This window comes from Pan paniscus, chromosome 6 (genome assembly GCF_029289425.2).
Source record: "Pan paniscus chromosome 6, NHGRI_mPanPan1-v2.0_pri, whole genome shotgun sequence".
Taxonomy (NCBI): Eukaryota; Metazoa; Chordata; class Mammalia; order Primates; family Hominidae; genus Pan; species Pan paniscus.
The window spans coordinates 144,800,378-144,824,247 of NC_073255.2; the positions used below are offsets into that span (position 1 = coordinate 144,800,378).

Genomic DNA, 23,870 nt, shown 5'->3' on the forward strand with positions numbered 1-23,870 from the left:
ACTTCAGCTTTCCCAGCAGCTGGGACTACAGGTTTGCGGCACTACACCTGACTAATTTTGTAAAATTTTTTTTTTTTTTTTTTTGAAGAGATGGTGTCTCGCCATCTTGCCCACGCTGGTCTCTTACTCCTGGGCTCAAGCAATCCTCCTGCCTCAGCCTCCCAAAGTGCTGGAACTACAAGCATGAGCCGCCACACCCAGCCTAATTCAAGAATTACAGAAAGTGGGCTGGGCACGGTGGCTCACGCCTGTAATCCCAGCACTTTGGGAGGCCGAGGTGGGTGGATCACGAAGTCAGGAGATCAAGACCATCCTGGCTAACATGGTGAAACCCCATCTCTACCAAAAATACAAAAACAAAATTAGCCAGGCGTGGTGGTGGGGCATGGTGGCGGGCGCCTGTAGCCCCAGCTACTCGGGAGGCTGAGGCTGGAGAATGGCGTGAACCTGGGAGGCGGAGCTTGCAGTGAGCCCAGATTGTGCCACTGCACTCCAGCCTGGGCGACAGAGTGAGACCCCGTCTCAAAAACAAAACAAAACAAAACAAAGAATTACAGAAATTGAAAAGTTACCACTCCTCTGTGAGCAACCTGAAAAATGGGATCTTTAATGATGACCAATTTCCCTAAGAAATTCTGAAATTATATGCAAAAAAAATTTACTGAGTTACATATAAACATAATTAGTATTTGTAACAGTGGCTTCAAGGATGAAATAAGAGGGAGTTTTTAACAACCCAGCTAGATTAATTGAATCTTGATAGATAATGTGAGTATCATTAACAGTGAAGAATATATTCGGCCATCTTGTGATTCCCTGGATGATATTCTTTTCTTTCTTCTGACTACTATTTGGTAACCTCACAGCTTTGAGATACTTTTGCTAGGAGTTGGATAAAGAAAGGCAGGAGTAAAATTTAAGTTAATCTTTCCAATGTTTAATAACAGAAAAGTGTTCCACAGGGTTTCTAGATTTCCACGAGCTTACTTTCCTGCTTCGTGTTATAACGTTCTTATCAGAGACTCAATATGAATTGACTCTACTCCATGTGCCAAATAGGAAAAGAGCATCTTTTCTAATTTTTAATTAAAAATTATAAAAGTAGACTTAATTGGTTCACTTTGCATCTTTTTTTCTCATTAACAATGAACTCATAAAGACATCTTTTTCTCTCATTAACAATGAACTCATAAAGACATCTTTTTCTCTCTCTTTGCCTCCCAAAGTATGCACACGACTTACCAATGTATCCAGGATCACAAACACAGGCAAGCTGTAAAGTAACAGGATCTTGGTAGCAGCTCCTGGCAAACTGGCGTCCACTGTCGGGACCATCTGGGCAAGGGCAAGGGCGGCAGTGATCTCCTGACCCAATGATGGGGTCGCCATAGTAACCAGCCAAGCACCTGCATCAGTCACAGAAGAGAACAGGCCATGACCCCACAGTTCTAAGAAACCTGTTCCAAGGAAAGTCTTGAAAACTGTTCTGTTTGGGCACACTCTTCTCCACTCCTGTTTTGTTTGAGACAGAATCTTGGTCTGTCACCCAGGCTGGAGTGCAGTGGCACTATCTCAGCTCACTGTAACCTCTGTTTTTCGGGTTCAAGTGATTCTCCTGCCTCAGCCTCCCAAGTAGCTGGGACTACAGGCACACACCACCACACCTGGCTGTTTTTTTGTTTGTTTGTTTTTGAGATGGAGTCGCGCTCTGTTGCCCAGGCTGGAGTGCAGTGGCACGATCTCAGCACGCTGCAACCTCCACCTCCTGGTTCAAACAATTGTCCTGCCTCAGCCTCCCAGGTAGCTGGGATTATAGGCATGCACCACCACACCCGGCTAATTTTTGTATTTTTAGTAGAGACAGGGTTTCACCATGTTGGCCAGGCTGGTCTTGAACTCCTGATCTCAGGTGATCCACCCACCTCAGTCTCCCAAAGTGCTGGGATTACAGGTGTGAGCCACCATACCCAGCCTAATTTTTATATTTTTAGTAGAGATGGGGTTTCACCATGTTGGTCAAGCTGGTCTCAAAGTCCTGACCTCAGGTGATCTGCCCACCTCTCTTTATGTTTTCATGTGGAAGATTTACTATGGGAACAGTGGTTCTCAAACTTTAGCTTCAATCACAATCACCTGAAACAGATGACTGGGCTCCTCCCACCGAGTTTCTGATTCAGTAGGTCCCCGATAATACTGATGCTGCTGATCTAGGGATCCTACTTGCAGGACCACTGCGTTCGAGTGACACCCATGGCCTCATCTGGCCCCTCACTCACTGCTCCCCAGAGGAAGAGCCACCTCTCCCCATGTGCACTTGATTGTTCTATCAGCTGCCTGCCTGTCCTGACCATTCAGTTCTGCTCCCTCCTTGTATTACAGAGTCTGTCCTCCTAGGGGGGGCCTAAACCTGTCAGCCTCTGCCTATGCCTGGGAGGGGTGATGTGTTGGCAAGCCCACGGTGGCCACAGGTCTAAAGCCATGTCCTACAACCCAGCTTTTCCCAGTACTGGAGCTGAGGGGGTGACAGGGGTGCTCTCCAGCTGTGTAGCCCCTGTGTTTGTCTCTCAGGTGGTTCCAAACTCAGGCAGGGATGGGGCATGTTACTTATTAATTCCCATATCCAACATGTCAATCCCACTCTTTAAAGATAACAAATACAGGGAGGTCAAAGGATTCTCAAAGTTTATACAACTAGTTAAGTAATGAGCCAGAATTTGAATTTGGGGTCCTTAAAGCAATACATTCTTTTACTATGTTAGCCTGCTTGTCAAGGTGAATGGTAATTACGTTACTTTTTTATGTCCTACAACATAACATCTTGAAGGAACTTTGGAGACAATCTCATCCAACCTAGTTATTCTACTTATGAAAAGCTGGATATTCCGGCCAGGTGTGGTGGCTCACCCCTGTAATCCCAGCATTTTGGGAGGCTGCGGCGGGTGGATCACCTGAGGTTGGGAGTTTGAGACCAGCCTGGCCAACATGGTGAAACCCCATCTCCCTTAAAAATACAAAAGATTAGCCAGGCATGGTGGCCTGTGCCTGTAATCCCAGCTACTTGGGAGGCTGAGGCAGGAGAATCACCTGAACCCAGGAGGCAGAGGTTGCAGTGAGCCAAGATTGCACCATTGCACTCCAGCCTGAGCAACAGAATGAGACTCCATCTCAAAACAAACAAACAACAACAACAACAAAAAGCCTGTAATCCCAGCTACTTGGGAGGCTGAGGCAGGAGAACTGCTTGAACCTGGGAGTCAGAGGTTGCAGTGAGCTGAGACTGCACCACTGTACTCCAGCCTGGGCAACAAGAGTGAAACTCCGTCTCAAAAAAATTTTCTAAAAGCTGGATATCCTAACTCACCCAAGGTTAGAAAGCAAGTTAGAAGCAGAATTGGGCCAGGAACTGAGGTCCAAGGATTTCCAATTCAATTCGTTTCTCAAGTCTTTTGGAGGCAATCCAAATACATCATGATAGAAACTGAGTGTTCATTTCTTGCCTCCCCTTGGGGACAATCTAAGTGTAGAGTTTTTTTGTAAATTCACAGGACTGAAACTCTGGTTATCTTGGAATAAGAAAAAAGAATGATGAGAAACTGGCTCAAACTAGATAGTAGAATTCCAAATACTTAAAATCAAGTGTTTGCCACCCAAACCTATTGTTAAAAATCTTCCTTCTCCCATACCCTTTCTCATTCTCAAAACCCTTTACAAATAAAATCCAAAGCTGGTCACAGATATCAACTATGCCATTCTGACATGATGTTCGTTCAAATGCATTCCACAGTGTGAGTGCTGATTCTGAATCAGCATTGTGGCAGCCCCCTTTGCTGTTTGCTTCTGTTCCCCCTCCTCTCTCTGCTCCCTGTTAATCTTTTTCTCATGTCTTTCTCTGTTTTCTCATGTCTTTCTCTCGTACTTATTCTCCATCTCTCTCTGAAAAAACAATAATGGAAAACAGGGCTGAAAAGAAAAAGATGACCCCAAAATATTAACTTCCTCCTTTCACTGTTGTATAACTGTGTCCTTGCTATCTTTCTACAACACGATTTTAAGGTTGGAAGGGATAATTTTTATTCAAAGGGTAGTCCGTGGGACCTCCAAATTCTTGAGCACCGTTCTAGCATTGAGCCGAGAGCCACGTGTTTGCCTCCATGAACATCTTCATGCCAAAAGTTAATCACATACTCAGTTTTTCACTAACAATTTCTCTTTCACCTGATGAGTAACTTCACCACTGACTGAAGCACTTGCTGCAATGTTTCACAAGTGACTTTTAAAAACAAATATCTTCGATAGGGCGAATGGATGTTGGAAGAGAGAAAAATTATCACAGTGAAAAGGTGGAGACTATTACCCCCAAAAAGCCAGTTCTAACAGTACTGTCTGCATTTCTTAATTAGTAATCAACAGTGTAAGTCAGCAGGTAACTTTTTCATATGGAGTATTTTTTATCTATTGAGCTATCCTATTAATGTTATGGAGGTATATTCTCTCTCCTATTCTTACTCTATATCTAGCACATCCATAATGATTATTCAACTGACATTTGCTAACTGGAGAACAGATCTACTTAGGCATGTTTTATAGAGTCTCCTGGAAACTGTAGTTGCATAAAACGTTCTGAAAAACAAAGCTATTTAAAATGACTAATCCCATTTGGATTAGTTTCTCCTTTCGCCTAAATTAGGCAGGAGCATTTCACAACTCTTATCCTCCGCCAGAATCTGCTGAGACAGACAGAATTTCTATATGGCCCTATGGTAAGCTCTAGGGTGACTCGCCAAGAGGACGGATTCATGTCAGTTTTGTTCTCTGCGGTATCTCCAGCACCAGAACGGTGCCTGGCACGTAGAGGATGGAAACTCAATATGTACTGGATAAACAAACAAGATCCTAGAAAATAATGAGGTGGTCAGAAATGAATGAGCGAGCTGAAGCCTGGTGGAGATGAATTCTGTGGTTGGTCTAAGATGCTGTCTGCTCAGCCAGAGATCACTGCATTCTCCTTACTTTCAGCATCTGCATACCTTTCACAGTTATGACCCATGGTGTAGTCCTGGCAGTTCAAGCACTCCCCAGTCACTGGGTCGCAGTCATCGGCGTGGCCATTGCACTGGCAGGGCTGGCAACTTGGAAAGCCCCAGTGCCCAGGTAAGCACCGATCACACTGCCGAGCATACACTCCCTGGAAACAGTGGCACTGGCCAGTGACGGGATTGCAGAAGGCATTGACAGATCCTTGCAGATGGCACTCACAAGCTAAAGAAACAGGCAAACAAGGAACTGCCTTGAGAAACTCATTCAATGGAAACATGCTCCTTTTATAAGCACCCTGTCCCCAATTCAGAATGCTCATGGGTTGGTGTGATCAACTTCAGGAGGGAAGCATTGGCTCTGCAGCAATGGAACCCTGCCACAATGGCTGAGTTAATCTGAATGAATGCATAACAATGCTTTTGAGGAACCTACGTTTGCATCCACCGGGGCCAAAGCCAAAAGTTCCAGGTGCACATCTGTTGCAGGTTCTTCCAACCACGTTGGGCCGGCACTGGCACTGGCCTCCGTTGGGATCACACACGGAACTTAACGAACCCTGAGGGTCGCATTCACAAGCTGTGGGTAAAGAGAGGCCAGAACCCATGACACGGAGCAGCACATCATCGGGCTCTCCCTGATCCTTTCTCCTTTAACTACTTTGGATTATTCAGAGTTCTGGTTTAAAACAGTATCATCCCTATGATGAGCGGAAGTGAAGAAAGGGGAGGCAGAGTTGGCAGATCAAAACAGTTTTTCTAGGCAGGAGGTCATTAACGTTTTCTCCCCTTGCCTTCAAAGCTCAAATATCACAGGACATTAGACCAAAGCCCAGTGACCTTCAGAGGATGGTCTGACGTTTCAAAGAGAAAAACATACATTTCAGGTATTTGATGCTTCTCTGATTCCATTCCCGTCTCCCTACCCTGCTTATGGAAATGCTTTATCCTCATGGACTTTTCCCCTGGTCACCTGTTATTTGCATATTTCTTGAATATCAATTCCATCTTCAGTGGTGCTCTTTCACTGAAATATTACTTAAAAAGATAAAGACAAACTGTAACTGAGACACTATTTCCCTTGTGCTGCCTAACACAGGGCTAGGGGGTGGGCACTCCACTGTACTTCGTGTGCCAGATATACTCAGAGCCAGAAACAGCAGCTGCTGCAGCTGCCCAGCAATACCTACCCAGGCCTGTCTGGTGTAACAGGGCAGAAATGCTAAAGATGATGTTTCTGCAAACATCTGTCATCGGTGTTTTCACAACGCTTCTGCTGTTCTCTAGACATCGGTATCTCTGAAAGGTTTCCCAGGCACTGTTGGTGACCACCCCATCTCCTGAACCTCCCACGGTGAAGATGTCCAGTGATTTACAGTATGGCATGAGAACAAGCTGTGAAGAAATGAGAACGGCCAAACATCCTTACAGTGGTGCCCTATGGCATGGGTTTAAGCAAGCAAACGTGTAGAAAACCCAAATGCTTCTTTGACCCTTGAACAGAAATCATTAGACTCATTAAATAAAGTATAAACCTCCCTATTCCTAAATACTCTTGGCAGGAAATTTTAGATATGTTTTACACAGCTTGATGGCTTTTAAATGCTATTTATTTTTATTTTAGAGATGGGGTCTTGCTTTGTTGCCCAGGCTGGTCTTGAACTCCTGGCCTCAAATGATCCTCCTGCCTCAGCATCCCAAAGTGTTGGGATTACAGGTGTGAGTCACTACGCCTAGTGAAATGCTGTTTTTTTAAAAGACATTTTATATTTTTAGAAGGAATAAATCCTTTCCGTGGGGTGGAGTATAAGCAAAGTAACCGTGGAGGCAAGAAAGAATGATTCTGCTTACGCTGGCCTCAGCATTACCCCTCAACAAAACACCCTGGGAGCAGCTGGGCACTTTCCGCCCAGGCTTTCCTGCATATGCCAGAAGCAATCTCGCACTTACAGAATCGATCAGCGTGTAGGGGCTCTCCACGTCGCTATCAGAGGAGGTGTACTGAGGCAGCTCCAACCTCACCGTGTAGTTTGTTCCCTTCTCAAAGCACACCGGCCGAGGAAGGACGACATATCTGCCCCCAAACAAAAAAGAAAGACAACAACGAAAGTCAACCTTCATGCATCCAAAAAATAAAAATTAAAAACAAAGCTCTGCATCGATAATTCCAAAGGAAAAAAGTCAGCAGTCAACGTCTGGCTCTGAAATGGTGACTTGAAAACTCGCAAAATATTAGAAAAATACTAATTTGCATATGAAGCCCGTTGAGCTGCCAAACCACTGTCACACTGACCTTGAGCCTGGTGATAATGACACCACCTGGTTGTCATCATCGGGGATGGTATTACCACATCGGCTGCTGGTTGGAATCCTTCCAGGTCGCTGCACTGTGATGACAGCTTTTTCCCAGTGGTCGGGTAGCTAGAATAAGAAACAAACAATGAAAAGATAGTTAGCCCACCACTGCCTGTTTATAAAAAGACCTCTCTGAATCAATCAATTGCAAAGTTGAAATGGAAAACAAACAGTTGCTCTTCACTTTTCTCTTTATTACTACCTCTGCTACTCCCCTGGTTCCAGCCCAAATCCCTTCTGCCCTGGATGCTGAAACACCTCTCAACTGTTTTCTGCCTCTTCCCAATGTCCCTTTCAGTCCACTTTAAAGCAGCTCAGATAATGACAATCCCCTGCTTGAAATGCTTCAATAGCTTCCTGTGAATATTATAGTCCAAATTCCTTTACTAATCCTAGTATTTTTTGCCAACAGCATCTCCAACCATATCTCTCATCAAGCTATGTGGAATGATTCTCAATAAAAACAAAACCCTCTCTTCTACTCACACTATTTCTTACTTTTGTGCCAACTTTCCACAATTCCATTCACACTTTAAGGCCTAGCTCTGATTCTCTAGGAAAACGTTTTGGTAGCCCTGGCTCGGGCTGGCTGGTGCATGCCCATCTTCTAGGATCATGCATCTGTCTGCTGTTACACCATCACCTTCAGTCTTTCGTTACAGTTCGGGGCTTCAGTCTGTCACTGCACAGCCAGGTTGTGAGGGAAGGAGAGGATCTCATACATCCTCATCACCACCTCAGTCATCAGCAAGGTTGAGTGCCTCACAAAAGATCACTACGTTTGAGAAACTGGATTCAAGAAAATGGTACGTTTTGACTGGGTGCGGTGGCTCACGCCTGTAATCCCAGCACTTTGGGAGGCTGAGGCGGGCGAATCACCTGAGGTCAGGAGTTCGAGATCAGCCTGGCCAACATGGCGAAACCCCGTCTCTATTAAAAATACAAAAATTAGCTGGGCATGGTGGCGCATGCCTGTAATCCCAGCTACTCAGGAGGCTGAGGCAGGAGAATCGCTTGAACCCGGGAGGCGGAGATTGCAGTGAGCCGAGATTGCACCACTGCACTCCAGCCTGGACAACAGAGCGAGACTCAAAAAAAAAAAAAAAAAAAGAAAGAAAGAAAATGGTACATTTATTTTAACTTCCATGGAGGAGGTGAGACTATCGGAATCTGATCTGTTCTAATGCAACCTCCATATTTCATAACTATATATAATACCCATTAGAAGTACTATTTTTCTACTGATTCTCCCCTCCATCCTCCACCAGTCCACTAAGTGGTTTCTTTACCTGTGGCTCGTAGCGAATTAGGATGTCGTACTCCATGGAATATGGTATGTTGTCAATGAAAAACTCCAAATAAGCCCCTTCAGGCACTTGGACGAAGCCGGCTCCAGTCCAGGAGGGAATCCGGTCCTGGATATATTGCCGCTCCACTATGCTAATCCCCTGAGGACATGGCGAACAATGGTTATTCTTTATTTGAAATGGAATTCAATAATTTTCAATAGTCAAAGTAATCCGAAGTCACCCAAAGATTCAAAAAGGGTTGCTACCTTATGTCTATTTTTTATAGTCAAATCTCCCCTAATAGATTGTAAAAAGTTTCTGATATCCAAACAGGAAACTGGTTTCTTTTTAGTTTTGTGGTTGGAGCAGTCTTGGGACACTGGATATGGCACTCAAAGGCTTGGGATATACCTTATTTGATATGACCAGGAGAGTACGCATAAAAGAAAAAAGAAAACATCCCACATGCCGTTATAAGCAAGTCTAGGAATCATAAGGTGCTTCCCAGATTCTCCACAAGGTTAGTCCAATATCTAGTGGATTTCTGTCTCTCATACTGGCATTAGTTTCAGGCTCCATTTTCAAGTGAAGAAACTTGATATAATGAATGTTCACAACTGATGAGTTAATTCTGATTAATTGTTTACAGGGTTATTTTTTAATACCTGTGGTTGGTCATATCCAAAAATGGCTGGGATCAACTCTTTCATTCCCTGTATGTATCTGTATGTACCCGTGTGTGGCCTTACCCATCAAGAGGTGCAAACTATGTTATCCTTTCCATGAATCCTTGTGACTTGTGACCAACAGAACCTGAGGAACTTTCTAGGACTTCTGAGTCCAAGCTTTCAGAGAGCTGGCAGCTTGTTTCCTCTTTTTGGAAGCTGGAAGCCATCTAAGAAATCTCACTATCGCCAGGCGTGGTGGCTCACGCCTGTAATCCCAACACTTTGGGAGGCCAAGGCGGGCGGATCACCTGAGGTCGGGAGTTCGAGACCAGCCTGACCAACATGACGAAACCCCATCCCTACTAAAAATACAAAATTAGCCAGGCGTGGTGGCACATGCCTATAATCGAGCTACTTGGGAGGCTGAAGCAGGAGAATCGCTTCAACCCAGCAGGCGGAGGTTGTGGTGAGCCGAGATAGTGCCATTGCACTCCAGCCTGGGCAATAAGAGCGAAATTCAGTCTCGAAAAAAAGAAAAAAGAAAGGTCGTGTTCGTGTGGAGAGAAATGCCCAGCCAGCCTCCAGCTGTTTCAGCCACCCCAGCTCAAGAGCCAGGCATACATTTAAAGTCACTAAATTTGGGGATGAATAGATGAAACAATATCCTTGCCTCAATATTTACCAAGCTAGGTTGATAACTTTGGAGCATAAGTAGAGAGAAGAAAAGTTTCTTGTAAAGACAAATTTCTTAAACCAACCAAAAGCCTTATCAGTGAATGCTCCAAAGCCAATTTGTGAGTTATAGAATTACTTAGCTTTAAATATGACTGTTCTCAGGAAGGCATGGTCCTGATCCTTATTTTGTGCTCACTGACAAAGCTATACAAATGCTTCTGAAATGGGGTCTTTACAAAGCATGTATGTTCCACTACACCCCAAAACACTGCTTTACCGACCTGCCACACACTCCCCTACTCACAGGCCCCAAGTTGGCTTCCTCCGCTTCATAGAGGTAGTGATCCAGGGTGGCAAAGTAGTAACCAGGTTCCACTTCGTTGCACTGACGTCCGATCATGTGAGGCCGACATGAGCACTGGCCTGACTCCGCAAAGCAACTGGAAGGGAGGAGGAGCCACATCAGCTGAGTTCATGGTCACCCGAGTCAACCCGCCAGAAGCAGCTCTACAGCTGCCATTACTCAGTACACAGGACCAAATACATAGCATGTTCTTGTTTTCTTCAGAAAACACATATGTGGAAAAAAACAGTGCCTATGGATTAGTCCCAAACTCCAAAAGCGTGGCTGAGAACCTGGTCTTCTCAGTTTTACCTCCCTTGCCCTCTCTTGACTAACACGCCGTCCGCATCACATGAAGGTTTTCGACATCCCAAACTTTCTTGCTTTGGCATCTTACATCTTTTGCTTATTTCCTGAGATTTAGGCTCAAATATCCAGCTCCCTGAAGAACATCTCCAGCTTGGCTGTCCCAGAGCATCCCAAACCAACGGATCTAAAACAGAAGCCCTCAATCCCTCGGATGGTCTCTATCAGGGTGAAGGCACTACCACCTGCTGAGTCAACCAAGTCAGAAATTTAGAAGTTCTTCTCCAGATTCTTTCTTCACACTCCATCAGGAACCAAATTCTGTGATTTTTACTTCTGCATCTTGTGTCTCTCTTCCCCCTTTCCATTGGCTATGCTATGCTAAATATAAGAAATGCGGCTGGGCACGGTGGCTCACGCCTGTAATCTCAGCACTTTGGGAGGCCGAGACGGGCGGATCACCTGAGGTCGGGAGTTCGAAACCAGCCTCACCAACATGGAGAAACCCCATCTCTACTAAAAATACAAAATTAGCTGGGCGTGATGGCACAGGCGTGTAATCCCAGATACTTGGGAGGCTGAGGCAGGAGAATCGCTTGAACCCGGGAGGCAGAGGTTGAGGTGAGCTGAGATCACACCATTGCACTCCAGCCTGGGCAACAAGAGTCAAACTTCTGTTCTCAGCTTATGTCCCTTTTATTATATCATAATTTTGTATACAATACAAAACTCAAATTACATGTATCCATTTTTACTTCACTTAAAGACGAGCTGTGGTTTGGAATTGTTACTTTCAACTCATTCTCAAGGTTTGTTCTTTCTTTTTTTCTCATCCCAAAGTTTTAAACAAGGTACCTAAGGCAAGTTGCAACTCACAGGAACACTTTGCACTCACAGGCTTATTAAAAATGTCCCAAGGCCGGGTGCACAGTGGCTCACGTCTGTAATCCCATACTTTGGGAGGCCAAGGCAGGTGGATCACTTGCAGGAGTTTGAGACCAGCCTGGCCAACATGGTGAAACCCCGTCTCTACTGAAAATACAAAAAATTAGCCAGGTGTAGGGGCACACACCTGTAATCTCAGCTACTCGGGAGGCTGAGACAGGAGAATCACTTGAACCCAGGAGGTGGAAGTTGCAGTGAGCCGAGATCATGCCATTGCACTCCAGCCTGGGTGACAGAGTGAGACTTCATCTCAAAATAAATAAATAAATAAATAAAATCCTAAACAACCCTGCCGCGGCATAGCTGAAGTCCTCTTTCTGTGTATCATGTTGTTATCCTACAGGAATAGGAATTCTTTTTATTATTATTATTTTTTTATTTTTGAGATGGAGTCTCGCACTGTTGCCCAGGCTGGAGTACAGTGGAACGATCTCGGTTCACTGCAACCTCCGCCTCTTGGGTTCAAGCGATTCTCCCACCTCAGCCTCCTGAGTAGCTGGGACTATAGGCGACTGCCACCATGCCTGGCTAATGTTTGTATTTTTAGTAGAGACAGGGTTTCACCATATTGGCCAGGCTGGTCTCGATCTCCTGACCTCGTGATCCGTCCACTTCGGTCTCCCAAAGTGCTGGGATTACAGGTGTAAGCCACCGCGCCCAGCCAGGAATAGGAATTCTTAACGTCCCATAGCCAATTCCCAAGAGAGGAAAGCTTGTTCCAATTAGGACCTAGCCTTCGTTTGGCACAGTCCATGAACAAAAGCTATTTTCAGAAATTCAGGCATCAGACATTACATCATATGGACAAAAGAAAATTCTTTCCTCCCCAGATGTTTACTGAGACAACAAATATCCAAAACATGAACCACCAAAGAAGAAAACAACTAGACCTTCACATGCAACCATTAGAGAACGAGCAAATGAAGGTGAGGACAAAGGCGCCAGCAGGCTCCCGGTGCTGCCTCTATCTGCAGCACAATTCTAAACAAGGAATGGCTCCATGAGAGCCGATCATGTGAAAGGAATTCCCTTAACAGCGGCCCTGCCAATCACGAGTCTGTGTCCACAGGCTTGAATTGTCATCACAGATAGGCATGGCTCTGATTCAACACTGGCTCCTTCAGTGAACTCATTCTTGTGGCTTTCCTATGCAGATGGCCCTCACCCTACAGCTCTCAGCACCCAGCAGGTGGCTGGGCTCTGCTTCTCTATTTCCAGCCATCAATGGGACATTTCCATGGACTGGCCAGCTGTCATCTCTAATTCATCTTGTCCCAAACAGATCATCACCACCCACACTGACTTCTTATCCTCAGCTCTGCTGTTTCTGCCAGTAGATTTAAAATTCTTCTCATGGTATAGGTGAGACATCACCTTCTCTTTCCTTTATCCCAATACTCAGCTTTTACTTCAAAATGTTTCTCAACTTAGCAGCTTCCTCTCATTGTCACTGCCACTGCGTCAGTCCAGGATGGCGTCAGTCCAGGATGGCATCACCCCATACCTGTTACTCTAACAATCTCCTAAACTGACCTCTCAAACTCTTCTTCCTCTTCTGCCTAGTCCATCCTGTCTACCACGGGCCAACTGATCTTCCTACAGCGCTGCTTTCATTGTTTCACGAAAACCCACAATTGTTTCTTATGATATCAAGCCATGATGCCTCTGCCTGGCTTTCTGCAGCCTCCATTACCCATCCTCTGAAAACGGCTTCTCTTTCTGGTGCCGACTCTTTGCTTTCCAATGAGCCACACTCCTCATACTCTTCAGCAAATATTTACTGATCAAATATTGGCCCTAGCAGCCTTGCTTCCCAGTGCAGGTATTCTCACATTTTAGTCCATTGTGAACTTTGTTCTGAATGAATCCTTACTTCCTCACTAAGTCTATTATTTCTGGCTAAATGATATACAGAAAGAGAAATAGAAAAAAAAAATAGTCCCTGTCTTAAAGAACTTACAGTCTAATTGGGGATAAACAATAAAGAAATTAACCAATGCAACAAATCAAAATGCAGTAAGAACCTATGCATTGATAGAGTTACAAGCAAAGCACTAAGGGAGAAGAAGATATGATTCATCTGATTGAGAAGACTGAGGGAGGCGTCATGAAAGAGGTGTCCTTAAAGCCTGGAGAGGACTTGACAGGCAGAGAGAGGACAGGAATAACAGGAGCAAAGAGGGTGATGGGGGAATGTGAGCAGAGATGGTCAAGATCAGACCAGATCTCGACCTTGCTACAGTCATTCCCATCTCTGTGCCTTTACCCATCTTTTCCCTCCCAGCTCGGAGGCCCTCCCCTGCTCACCAATCGCACCTTTCAAATCTCAGCTTTCAAAACTCAAGCACAAATCCTGGCTTCTTCACAGTGATACCAATGATTTATTACATGTAATTACTCTCTCCTGTGTTCAAGTAAAAATCAGATCTGATAGAAATGGTACATCTTAGATTCTTATGTATTCTCTACAAATTTCTCTGTAAACTAGAGATTCAATTTCATTAAATCAGTAAGGGAGAATAAGGACATAAAATAAATAAGGCCTGTGTGAGGCAGAATAATGGCCCCCAAAGATGTCCACATCCTCATCCCTGTTATCTGTGGGATGTTACCTCATATGGCAAAAGGGACTTTGCAGATGTGATTAAGGGTAAGGACATCAAGATGGAGCGATTATTGGATTATCTGGGTGGGTCCAATCTAATCACATAAATTCTTAAAAGTGGGAGAGGCAGGCAGGGAAGTAAGTAGGTCAGAGAGCTGTGACATGAGAAGGATTTGACCCAGTGTTGGCTTTGAAGATGGAGAGAGGGGACCATGAGTCAAGGAATGTGCACAGCTCTAGAGGACAAGAATAGCCCTTAGATGACAGCCAGCAAAAGAAGGGGAACCTCAGCCTACGACTGCAAGGAGCAGAATCCTGCCAACAACCCAAATTAGCTGGAAACACATTCTCCTTTAGAGCCTTAGAAAACAATGCAGCCCTACCAACATTGTGATTTTGGTCCACTGAGACTGTATTTGACATATAGAACTGGAAAATAATAAACTTATATTGTTTTAAACAACCAAATTGTGGTAATTTGTTATGGCAGCAATAGAAAACTAATACAGGCTCTATGTTTTCTCAGTGGGTGAAGGCCAAGATTATTTCTTAAAAAAATACATTTATGGCTGAGTGTGGTGGCTCACGCCTGTAATCCCAGCACTTTGGGAGTCCGAGGCGGGTGGATCACGAGGTCAGGAGATTGAGACCATCCTGGCTAACACGGTGAAACCCCATCTCCACTAAAAATACAAAAAATTAGCTGGGCATGGTGGCAGGTGCCTGTAGTCCCAGCTACTTGGGAGGCTGAGGCGGGAGAATGGCATGAACCTGGGATGCGGAGCTTGCAGTGAGCCAAGATCGCGTCACTGCACTCCAGCCTGGGCGACAGAGCGAGACTCCGTCTCAACAAAAAAAAAACAAAACAAACAAACAAACAAACAAAATCATAAATATAGAAATTGGCAACATTTAAAAATTCCATTTCATTTAAATGGTGGTGAATAAAGAAAATGGAATTTTAACATTTCCCTATTACTAAGGAATTAGGCAGAAAAATATTAAAGCATAAAAAACGTCATTCATAATAACCAACCACAGTGTTCCGTCAGCACCATTCATTTTCTCAGGGTGGCATTCCTCCCCACCCCCAACTAGGACACTTTCTTTTCGGTAAGACCTACGTCCTATAATCCTGTTCTATCACAGTATAGTCATGTGTCACTTAATGCCTGGGATATGTTCTGAGAAATGTGTTGTTAGCCAATTTTGTTGCTGTGTGACCATCATAGTGTACTTACACAAACCTAGATGGTATAGCTTACTACACACCCAGGCTGTATAGTATAGCCTATTGCTCCTAAGCTACAAACCTGTACAGCATATTACTGTATTGAATACCATAGGCAATTCTAACACAATGACAAGAACTTGTGTATTCAACCATATCAAAATGTAGAAAAGCTACAGTAAAAATACAGTATCTTATGGGACCACCGTTGTATGTGTGGTCCATCCTTGACCGAAATGTTATTATGCAGTACATGATTATAATTAACAAAGGGTTAGCTACACCATAGTCATTCAATACAATGATAAAAATATCTACTAACTTCCGTTCTGGATTCGAAGTACAAAAAATTTTAGTCCCTCATTTACTGAGTACCTGCCAGGTCCACCGTGCTGGGTGCCAAGGGAGATGCAAAAACAAAGATGACATAATCTCTGACCTTTTTAACACAACTATAAGAGCAAAATAAATGCTAAAAGAGATGCAGAAGCAATGCATCAAGGGAGGGTTCGGGGCTTCACCATGGTGAGTTCAAAAAAGAGGTGGGGCCAGGCATGGTGGCTCATGCCTATAATCCCAGCACATTGGGAGACTGAGGCAGATAGATCACTTGAGGGTCAGAAGTTCAAGACCAGCCTGACCAACATGGTGAAACCCCGTCTCTACTAAAAATACAAAAATTAGCTGAGTGTGGTAGCTGGTGCCTGTAGTCCCAACTACTCAGGAGGCTGAGGTGGGAGAATCGCTTGAACCCAGGAGGCGGAGGTTGCAGTGAGCCAAGATCAATGCCACTGCACTCCAGTCTAGGTGACAAAGCGAGACTCTGTCTCAAAAAAAAAAAAAAGGGGGGGTGGGCTTCAAGCCAGATATGAAAACTCTACATTTCATTGTTAAAATAATCTTGAAGGATGCTGTAAAAATGTTTATATTTTTCAATGTTATTAAACATTTATAAGTAGCATTTACCTAGCAACCAATGCCAATTCTTTTTCATTAAAACAGGTAATCTACTAGGCAAAACTTCATTAACTTGGCTTCAGTTAGATTATTTAAATTAATTAGGTCTTTTTTTTTTTTTTTTTTGAGACAGAATCTTGCTCTGTTGCCTAGGCTGGAGTGCAATGGCGTGATCTTGGTTCACTGCAACCTCTGTTTTCTAGGTTCAAGCGATTCTCCCTGCCTCAGCCTCCCAAGTAGCTGAGATTACAGGCAGGTGCCACCACGCCTGGCTAATTTTTGTATTTTTAGTAGAGACAGGGTTTCACCATGTTGGCCTGGTTGGTCTTGAACTGCTGACCTCAGGTGATCTGGCGCGCCGGCCTCCCAAAGTGCTAGGATTACAGACAGGCATGAGCCAATGCGCCTGGCCACTTCTTTAATTATTCCAAAGTTCAGGTTAGTTGTCAATATAATAGACATGGATTATTAAACTTTTGTTGTACTACCAAAAATCCATTTAGCTCACTATACAAAACATCTTAAAGCTTTTACCACTTCCAGTGATTTTTATGGTTAATTCTGTCCCTCAACAAAGTAACTAAGGAGTGTCTGGGATCACATTTAGAGACTGCCTCTCTAAGGAGTACATATCTAGTTTTTAACATCTTAGAAATGTTTTATTTTTAAATTCTACTCAATCAGCATTTATTCAGTACCTACAACGTATTTCTTTTACTACGTAAAAGAAATATCAGGTAAAAGGTTTTGATGAGTGATTGCAACAAACCAATCATCCAGTAAACATTTCCCAAGCGGCATCTGTGCACATCTCCCGGTAGAATCAGTGCTTCAGTTGACCCTGCCTAAGGGGCTCCTGGGGAAATTCCTCTTGAGGGACAACAACTTTGAAAAGGCTCACCATAAAACACTCTAGAGTCACCAGACTACAAGGCATCTTTAAATGTTCTTTTTTTCCCCTCCACCAATGATTCTCAAAGATAGGGCATCCCATCAATCATGCTAGAAAGATCAGATGATTACCTGCTTTAAAAATCTTTACTAGACAATTTTGCTTCCCAAACTCTCTTGGTGAATACATTCTGGTTTTTATAAATTTTTGCAGAAGAGATTAGAGGGCAGGCTAGGGCCTGTGCATGGGTGGAGACAGACAGGAAGTGTGTGTGGAATAGAGAAAAAGAGGAAGGGAGTGTAGGAACAAAACTTACTTAGGGTTAAGAATCATAGGACATTCCTGAGTTTATGACATAATTTGGGGAATTGCATATGCCACTTTTATCTCATCAAGAAGGACTTTAGGAGTGATGACAGCTTTGAATTGAGGAGTCATTTACTAAAGGATTCAACATGTGTTCTGGGAGTCACAAAGGAAAAGTCAGAAAAGTGATTCCACAAGCAGACAGCATTCTGTCTTTCTTCCCTGATTTTATGGAATTATCCTAGCTTCCTCCTCTCTGGAGGTTTTCTAAGAACAGATATTCACACCGGATTTCAGAGGCTACATGCTGTACTGGGTCTATGGCACGACCTCGAACAGAACAAACCCAAATAAAGAGGACAAACACAACATGTTCTTGCTGCTGAATATCTCATTCCTTCCCAGCAGACTACTATGGTGTTGGGAAATAATTGGGAAAGAAAGTCCATTTTTGAGTACATGAAGCTTGCTCAATGAATTCAGAGTGTTCTCTCTGGGAAGACTCAAGGCCACAGGGAAACATCTGTCTATTCTCTCAGCAGTCACTTACACTATCTGTTCCAGATGTTCTGACTCTGAGCCAGGAACAGAGACCAACATTCTCTTTGACTCGAAGGTGGTTTAACTCCCACAGATTTAACATCTTGCCAAATGTGTGTTCTGATAGCTTCTGGTGGAGCTTTATGCTTCATTTATTCAAGGAATACTAGCATATTTAAGTAGCTCAACATTGTCTCATGTGATTTTCATTAATGGACTTGGAAGTCGCAAAAAAAAAAAAGAAAAAAAGAAAATGAAAAGATTCTCTACACAAATCAAAACAGGAGTCCATTTTCCATGTGCTTAGATTGTTGAAAAATAAAATGGTTGATGATACCAACTGTTGCTGGGGATGGGGGAAAAGGTACTTTTGTAACTGATAGGAAAATAAACTAGTTCAATATGTCTGGAACAACCTAACATTCTCTATTAAAATTAAAAATACATATGTACTTTGACTTAGCAGTTCCATCACTGGGAATCTAGTCCATAGAGGTACCTACACACATTTATCAAGACATATAAAAAATATTTTGCATGTCTTTTTGAGAAACAACTGAATGTCACCCATTCCTAGAAGTCATGACTTTCCTGGAAGACTGACAAGAGCATAGGTGGAGCTCCACTTACCTGTTGTTTAAGGCTCCCCCAAGGTCACAGTCACATGGTCGACATCCATCCAAATCATTGCTTAAGCCCCAGTGCTCTGGCTGCGGAACAAAACGTGAAACATGTAACGGTAGGTTTCTGTAATTATGCAACAGACTCAGCAACAAGCAAGTTAAAGCTTGTTTCAGCTGTTCCGCCAAATGCTCATTTTCATCATTAAAGCAGAAAGCCAACAAAAGGAAGGAGTATTCTGAAATCAAGAAACCTGAGCTGCAGGCACTGGTGTAAGAGAGCCATTCACAATCACAGGATCATGCCAGGTCAAAGACTAGCTGCTCTGCCCTATAGATAACCTCCATCCAACAACTAAGAAGAGCAAGCAGTAAAGATACCAATTTTCCTCATTATAATTACTCTAGCTGTAAGAGAATTATGGCAAGTATTTGGCAGGCCTTTAAATCTGCCCTCAGTTCAGTCTGTCGTAAATCCCATACAGAAAGCCCTCCAAGAATTTATGTGGAAATGTAGCATACAGCTACGACTATTCTCACCACTGAGCCACGAGGAAATCAAATCTTTAGAGCACCAGAGATGGAAATAAAGAGAAATGGAACAGTAGGGAAGAGGAGCTCTGTGCACTTCAAAAATGAGTATATAAAAACAGGTTCACCAATTTATTTTATTTATTTTTTTGAGATGAAGTCTTGCTCTGTTGCCCAGGCTGGAGTGCAGTGGTGCGATCCCAGCTCACTACAACCTCCACCTCCTGGTTTCAAGCAATTTTCCTGCCTTAGCCTCCCGAGTAGCTGGGATTACAGGCATGTGCCACCACACCCAGCTAATTTTTCTATTATTTTTAGTAGAGATGGGGTTTCATCATGTTGGCCAGGCTAGTCCTGAACTCCTGACAAGTGATCCACCTGCCTCAGCCTCCCAAAGTGCTGGGATTACAGGTGTGAGCCACTGTGCCCAGCCTATTTTATTTATGATTTTAAAAAATTTTAGAGATGGGGTCTTGCTGGCCTCAAACTCATGACCTCAAGCATTCCTCCTGCCTCGGCCACCCAAAGCACTGAGCTTACAAGTATGAGGCATCACACCTGACCAGGCTCATCAATTTACACTTCCAGAAATCTCCTTTAAGAATGTATTAAGATTATATATAAATATACATATTTAATGGTAATAATTTGGGGGTAGTGAATCCTCCCTAAATTAGAAAGTATAACAATGTTATTAAAAATACAGATTTTTAAAAACTTATCTCATAATTATCCTACTTGGAATTATTACAGTGAACTTTTTGGTGTATTTCCTTCCAGATTTTGTTTTCCTTGATGAATTTTATTTCCTACATAATCAAGATACTATTCACATCCTGTGTGTTTTTTTTTTAAATATAGCAAGCAGCATGAGCATTTCCTGATGTTATTGTCATTTTCAGTGGCAACCAAATATTACATTGTATAGAAGTCCCCACACTTAACTATTTTTCCACTGTTGTTTCCAAGTCTTCTGCTATGATTAATAAAAGATGCAATGAGTCTTCTGGTGAATAAATCTTTGTCCAATTTTCTGATTATTTCATTAGAATAGATTCCCAGAAGTGGGGTTACTGGGTCAAAGGGTATGCCCATTTCTACAAGCTACTGATATGTATTTCCAAAATGCTTTTCACAAAAGTACAAACCAATATGGATGCCCATCAGCAGCCAAGAAGTAGCAATACCTCATGATATCCTAATAGTAAACATTCCCATTTTTAAAAACTTGTGTTAATTGTGTCTATAAAAATGGTATTTTATTGTGGCTTTACTTTACACTTCTAACAGGGATGGTGAACATCTTGTGAAATTATCCATTAGTAATTCCTATTGTGTGCATTGTCTACTCATGTCTTTTAACACGTACACGTGAGGGTGATCATAGACTCTACAATGGCGAAAAGCCTTCTCTATTAAAACATGTCATCCTCACAAACCACCCATCCCACGTAATGAGGATTTACTTACCAGGCACTGGTCACAATGCTGTCCTGTCACCAGACGCTTGCAGTAGCAGTGACCTGTCTCGGAATCACAAGGATTCCCTCCAGGAATTGTTCCCAGAGGATTGCAAGCACAAGCTGTATTAAAACAAAATGAAGTGGAGAAACACAGACCACGTGAGTTTCAAATAATAGTCTGGCTTTGGAATTACAAAGTAAAATGGGAATTTCAAACACAAGAAAACTCCCAAACTTTTTAGCAAACAGACCTACATTTACAACCAAATGGATCTTCACTGCTTAAATCATAGAAGCCTTCTTTGCAAACATCACAATGTTCTCCTTCCACATTTAATTTACACCGACACTGGCCAGCAATGAGACCAGTAGAAAAATCAGTATAGCTGTCACAAATTCCCTCATTTTGAGAGCCAGCTGGGTCACACGTACATCCTGAGAAGAATGCAAAGCACCAGGTTAAAATCAGGAGGAAATTCAATGTATCTTTGTATAAATACATATATTCCCTTCCTCCCTCTAAATCTCACAAAAGTCGACTAAAAGCAGCACAACTACCAAGTAAATTCCACTCCCAGCATCTTCAACTGCAATTACAATAACAATGCTGGCTTTACTGCTCATACTATGAACTCTGAGACTACAGACTATTCAATTTGGAAGGCAATCTGAAGTAGGTCCCACACAGTGAGTGACATTTCCCAACATACGTTCACAGAAATTAGGATCTCGGATGTCCCTCTCTGGGTGCTGGTAGTAAAACGGCTTGCACTGCTCACAGTTGCGCCCCATGGTGTTGTGCTGACAGTCATCACACACGCCTCCGCTGACGTTCCCCGTGGCCAGGTAAACAGCCATGTCAAAGTGACATGAGATGGAATGTTCATTGCAGTTACATTCTGCGTGACAAGAGCAACGTCAAGAAAAGCTTTTTAAATCTATGGACCAATGGAGGGTGGGGGTGGCAGGAAGGAAGATCCTTTAGGAAACCAGGGACTAAGTTCAGACAAAATGGCAGTCAACAAGCAGGACTCCTGGGGAAAAAGGACGCATCCACCGATGACACTGTTTAAACCCTAAAGTAGATGAGAAACCTCAAAAATGTGAACTTTATAAAATAAACAGTTATCTGACCTCTGTGGAAGAGAATGGGCTATGAAAAATGGAAAACTCTAAGGGAAAGTCCCTTTGGAAGTGTATGACAGAGGATGGCTGCCATCCCACTGAGGGCGCTTTCTGGTCCACTCAAGGTGGGACTGGGTGGAAGAACACTGTAGCGAGAGACCTTCCAGATGATGTGCTGCTAGGAAAGCCTGTCCACGGGCTCCCTGCTTCAAGGACCGTGAGGCCTGAAGGATGGATTCCCTCCTCCGTATTCCCATATTCCCACCACACCAGGCCAGGCCATAGTAAGTAAGGCAGGTCTGTTTAACAGCCAGCTAGCTGACCTCCTTGGGCGCAGCGCTTCCCTCTGTGAGCCCATTCGGTGGTCATCTTGGTGCCACCCAGCTTTAATCATCTCGCTCTCGGGCTTAACAATCCCATTCTTGTCTTTGCACAGGGGAGCTTGACTCAGCCTGGCCCTCCTGGGGCTCTGCACTCCAGCCTCCCACCTTGCCTATCTCCCCCTGCAACACAACAGCCTGCAGAAGAGGGACTGTGTCTTATCTACTCACATCCTTGGTGCCCAGCAGAGTACTGCTCTCAATACACTGGTTGAAGTGAACCTTGGAGTAATCCTTCCCAGCATGGACTCTGTGATGGTTTCAAGAACATCCTTGCGGCCTTGTGCTTCACGTTGTTGTTCTTACCTGAACTCCCTCCCACCTTCCTTCCTCTCTTTTCCTTTTCTTTCCTCTCTCTCCTTTCTTCCTTTCCTCTCCCTCCTTCCTTCCTTTCCTCTCCTTCCTTCCTTCCTTTCCTCTCCCTTCCTTTCCTCTCCTTCCTTCCTTTCGTCTCCCTCCTTCCTTCCTTTCCTCTCTCTTTCTTCCTTTCCTCTCCCTCCTTCCTTTCCTCTCCCTCCTTCCTTCCTTTCCTCTCCTTCCTTCCTTCCTTTCCTCTCCCTTCCTTCCTTTCTTCTCCCTCCTTCCTTCCTTTCCTCTCCTTCCTTCCTTCCTTTCCTCTCCCTCCTTCCTTCCTTTCCTCTCTCTCCTTCCTTCCTTTCCTCCCCTTCCCTTCCTCCCTCCCTCCCTTCCTTCTCCATGTTAAGTATCCATCAAGGGCCATCTGGTTTTTACCTACAAAGCAAGCCTTGACCACTCCAGCTCTCACTGGCTGCTGAACTTCTATAATAGTCCTTCTCAGTGGGGGCAGAGGCGGAGCTGCTCTTCAAGGGGAGGACATGCATCAGAATCACTGTGTGTGGAGTGGGGAGGGGCAGTGGTGTTGCCGGCTACATCTCCACCCAGAGAAAACCCTGAGATGGATGGAGGGAGGTATGCCAGAGGCCGCAGCTGGACTGGCACAGAAACAAGGCCAAAAATGCTACTCCATATCTCTTAGACCTTCATCAGCTACCCTGCCATATAGTTCTCTCATTTTTCTCTCACGGTCATCTTGCCTTAAAAACAGCCCTGGCGCGGTGGCTCACATCTGTAAACTCCCAGCACTTTGGGAGGCCGAGGTGGGTGGATCACTTGAGGTCAGGAGTTCAAGACCAGCCTGACTAACATGATGAAACCTCTCCTCTACTAAAATCACAAAAAAAATTAGCAGGGCATGGTGGCACACGCCTGTAATCTCAGCTACTCCAGGAGAATCGCTTGAACCTGGGAGGCAGAGGTTGCAGTGAGCCGCCTGTGCCACTGCACTACAGCCTAGGCGACAAAAAAACCCCAAAAAACGAAACAGATACAATGTCAAGGACAGCACCTTAGTTTTCTACTGTAGCTGCCAAACTACTCAGCTCAGTGTCAAACACACAGGGGCTGTTCCGTGAATATTAATTAACTGAATGCATATTGTTGGTTGTCTAGGAGTATCAGGGTGAAGCTGGAAAAAAGACAGTAACTTTTCTTCCCTCTGCAAAACAGTACAGTACACGGTTACAGTACCTCTAATTAGGAAATGGATACTAGAGCCTGAATGGATTTAAAATGTCCCTTCAACACA

General features: G+C 43.9%; 1 protein-coding gene across 3 annotated transcripts in view; it reads right to left on the reverse strand.

Annotated features, from left to right (window-relative positions):
* Window positions 1-23,870, reverse strand: part of LAMB1 (laminin subunit beta 1) — a 79,634-nt gene that overhangs the window by 30,500 nt on the left and 25,264 nt on the right. For all 3 annotated transcript variants that reach the window (XM_003811210.5, XM_063606334.1, XM_055114819.2), the window contains 12 exons: window positions 21,470-21,658; window positions 21,015-21,194; window positions 20,767-20,879; window positions 18,776-18,855; window positions 10,325-10,460; window positions 8,678-8,836; window positions 7,327-7,454; window positions 6,984-7,107; window positions 6,224-6,428; window positions 5,470-5,613; window positions 5,028-5,259; window positions 1,243-1,406 (listed from right to left, as the gene is read on the reverse strand). In XM_003811210.5, coding sequence (XP_003811258.1) covers window positions 1,243-1,406; window positions 5,028-5,259; window positions 5,470-5,613; window positions 6,224-6,428; window positions 6,984-7,107; window positions 7,327-7,454; window positions 8,678-8,836; window positions 10,325-10,460; window positions 18,776-18,855; window positions 20,767-20,879; window positions 21,015-21,194; window positions 21,470-21,658 — 1,854 coding nt within the window. The remainder of the gene's footprint in view (window positions 1-1,242; window positions 1,407-5,027; window positions 5,260-5,469; window positions 5,614-6,223; window positions 6,429-6,983; window positions 7,108-7,326; window positions 7,455-8,677; window positions 8,837-10,324; window positions 10,461-18,775; window positions 18,856-20,766; window positions 20,880-21,014; window positions 21,195-21,469; window positions 21,659-23,870) is intronic.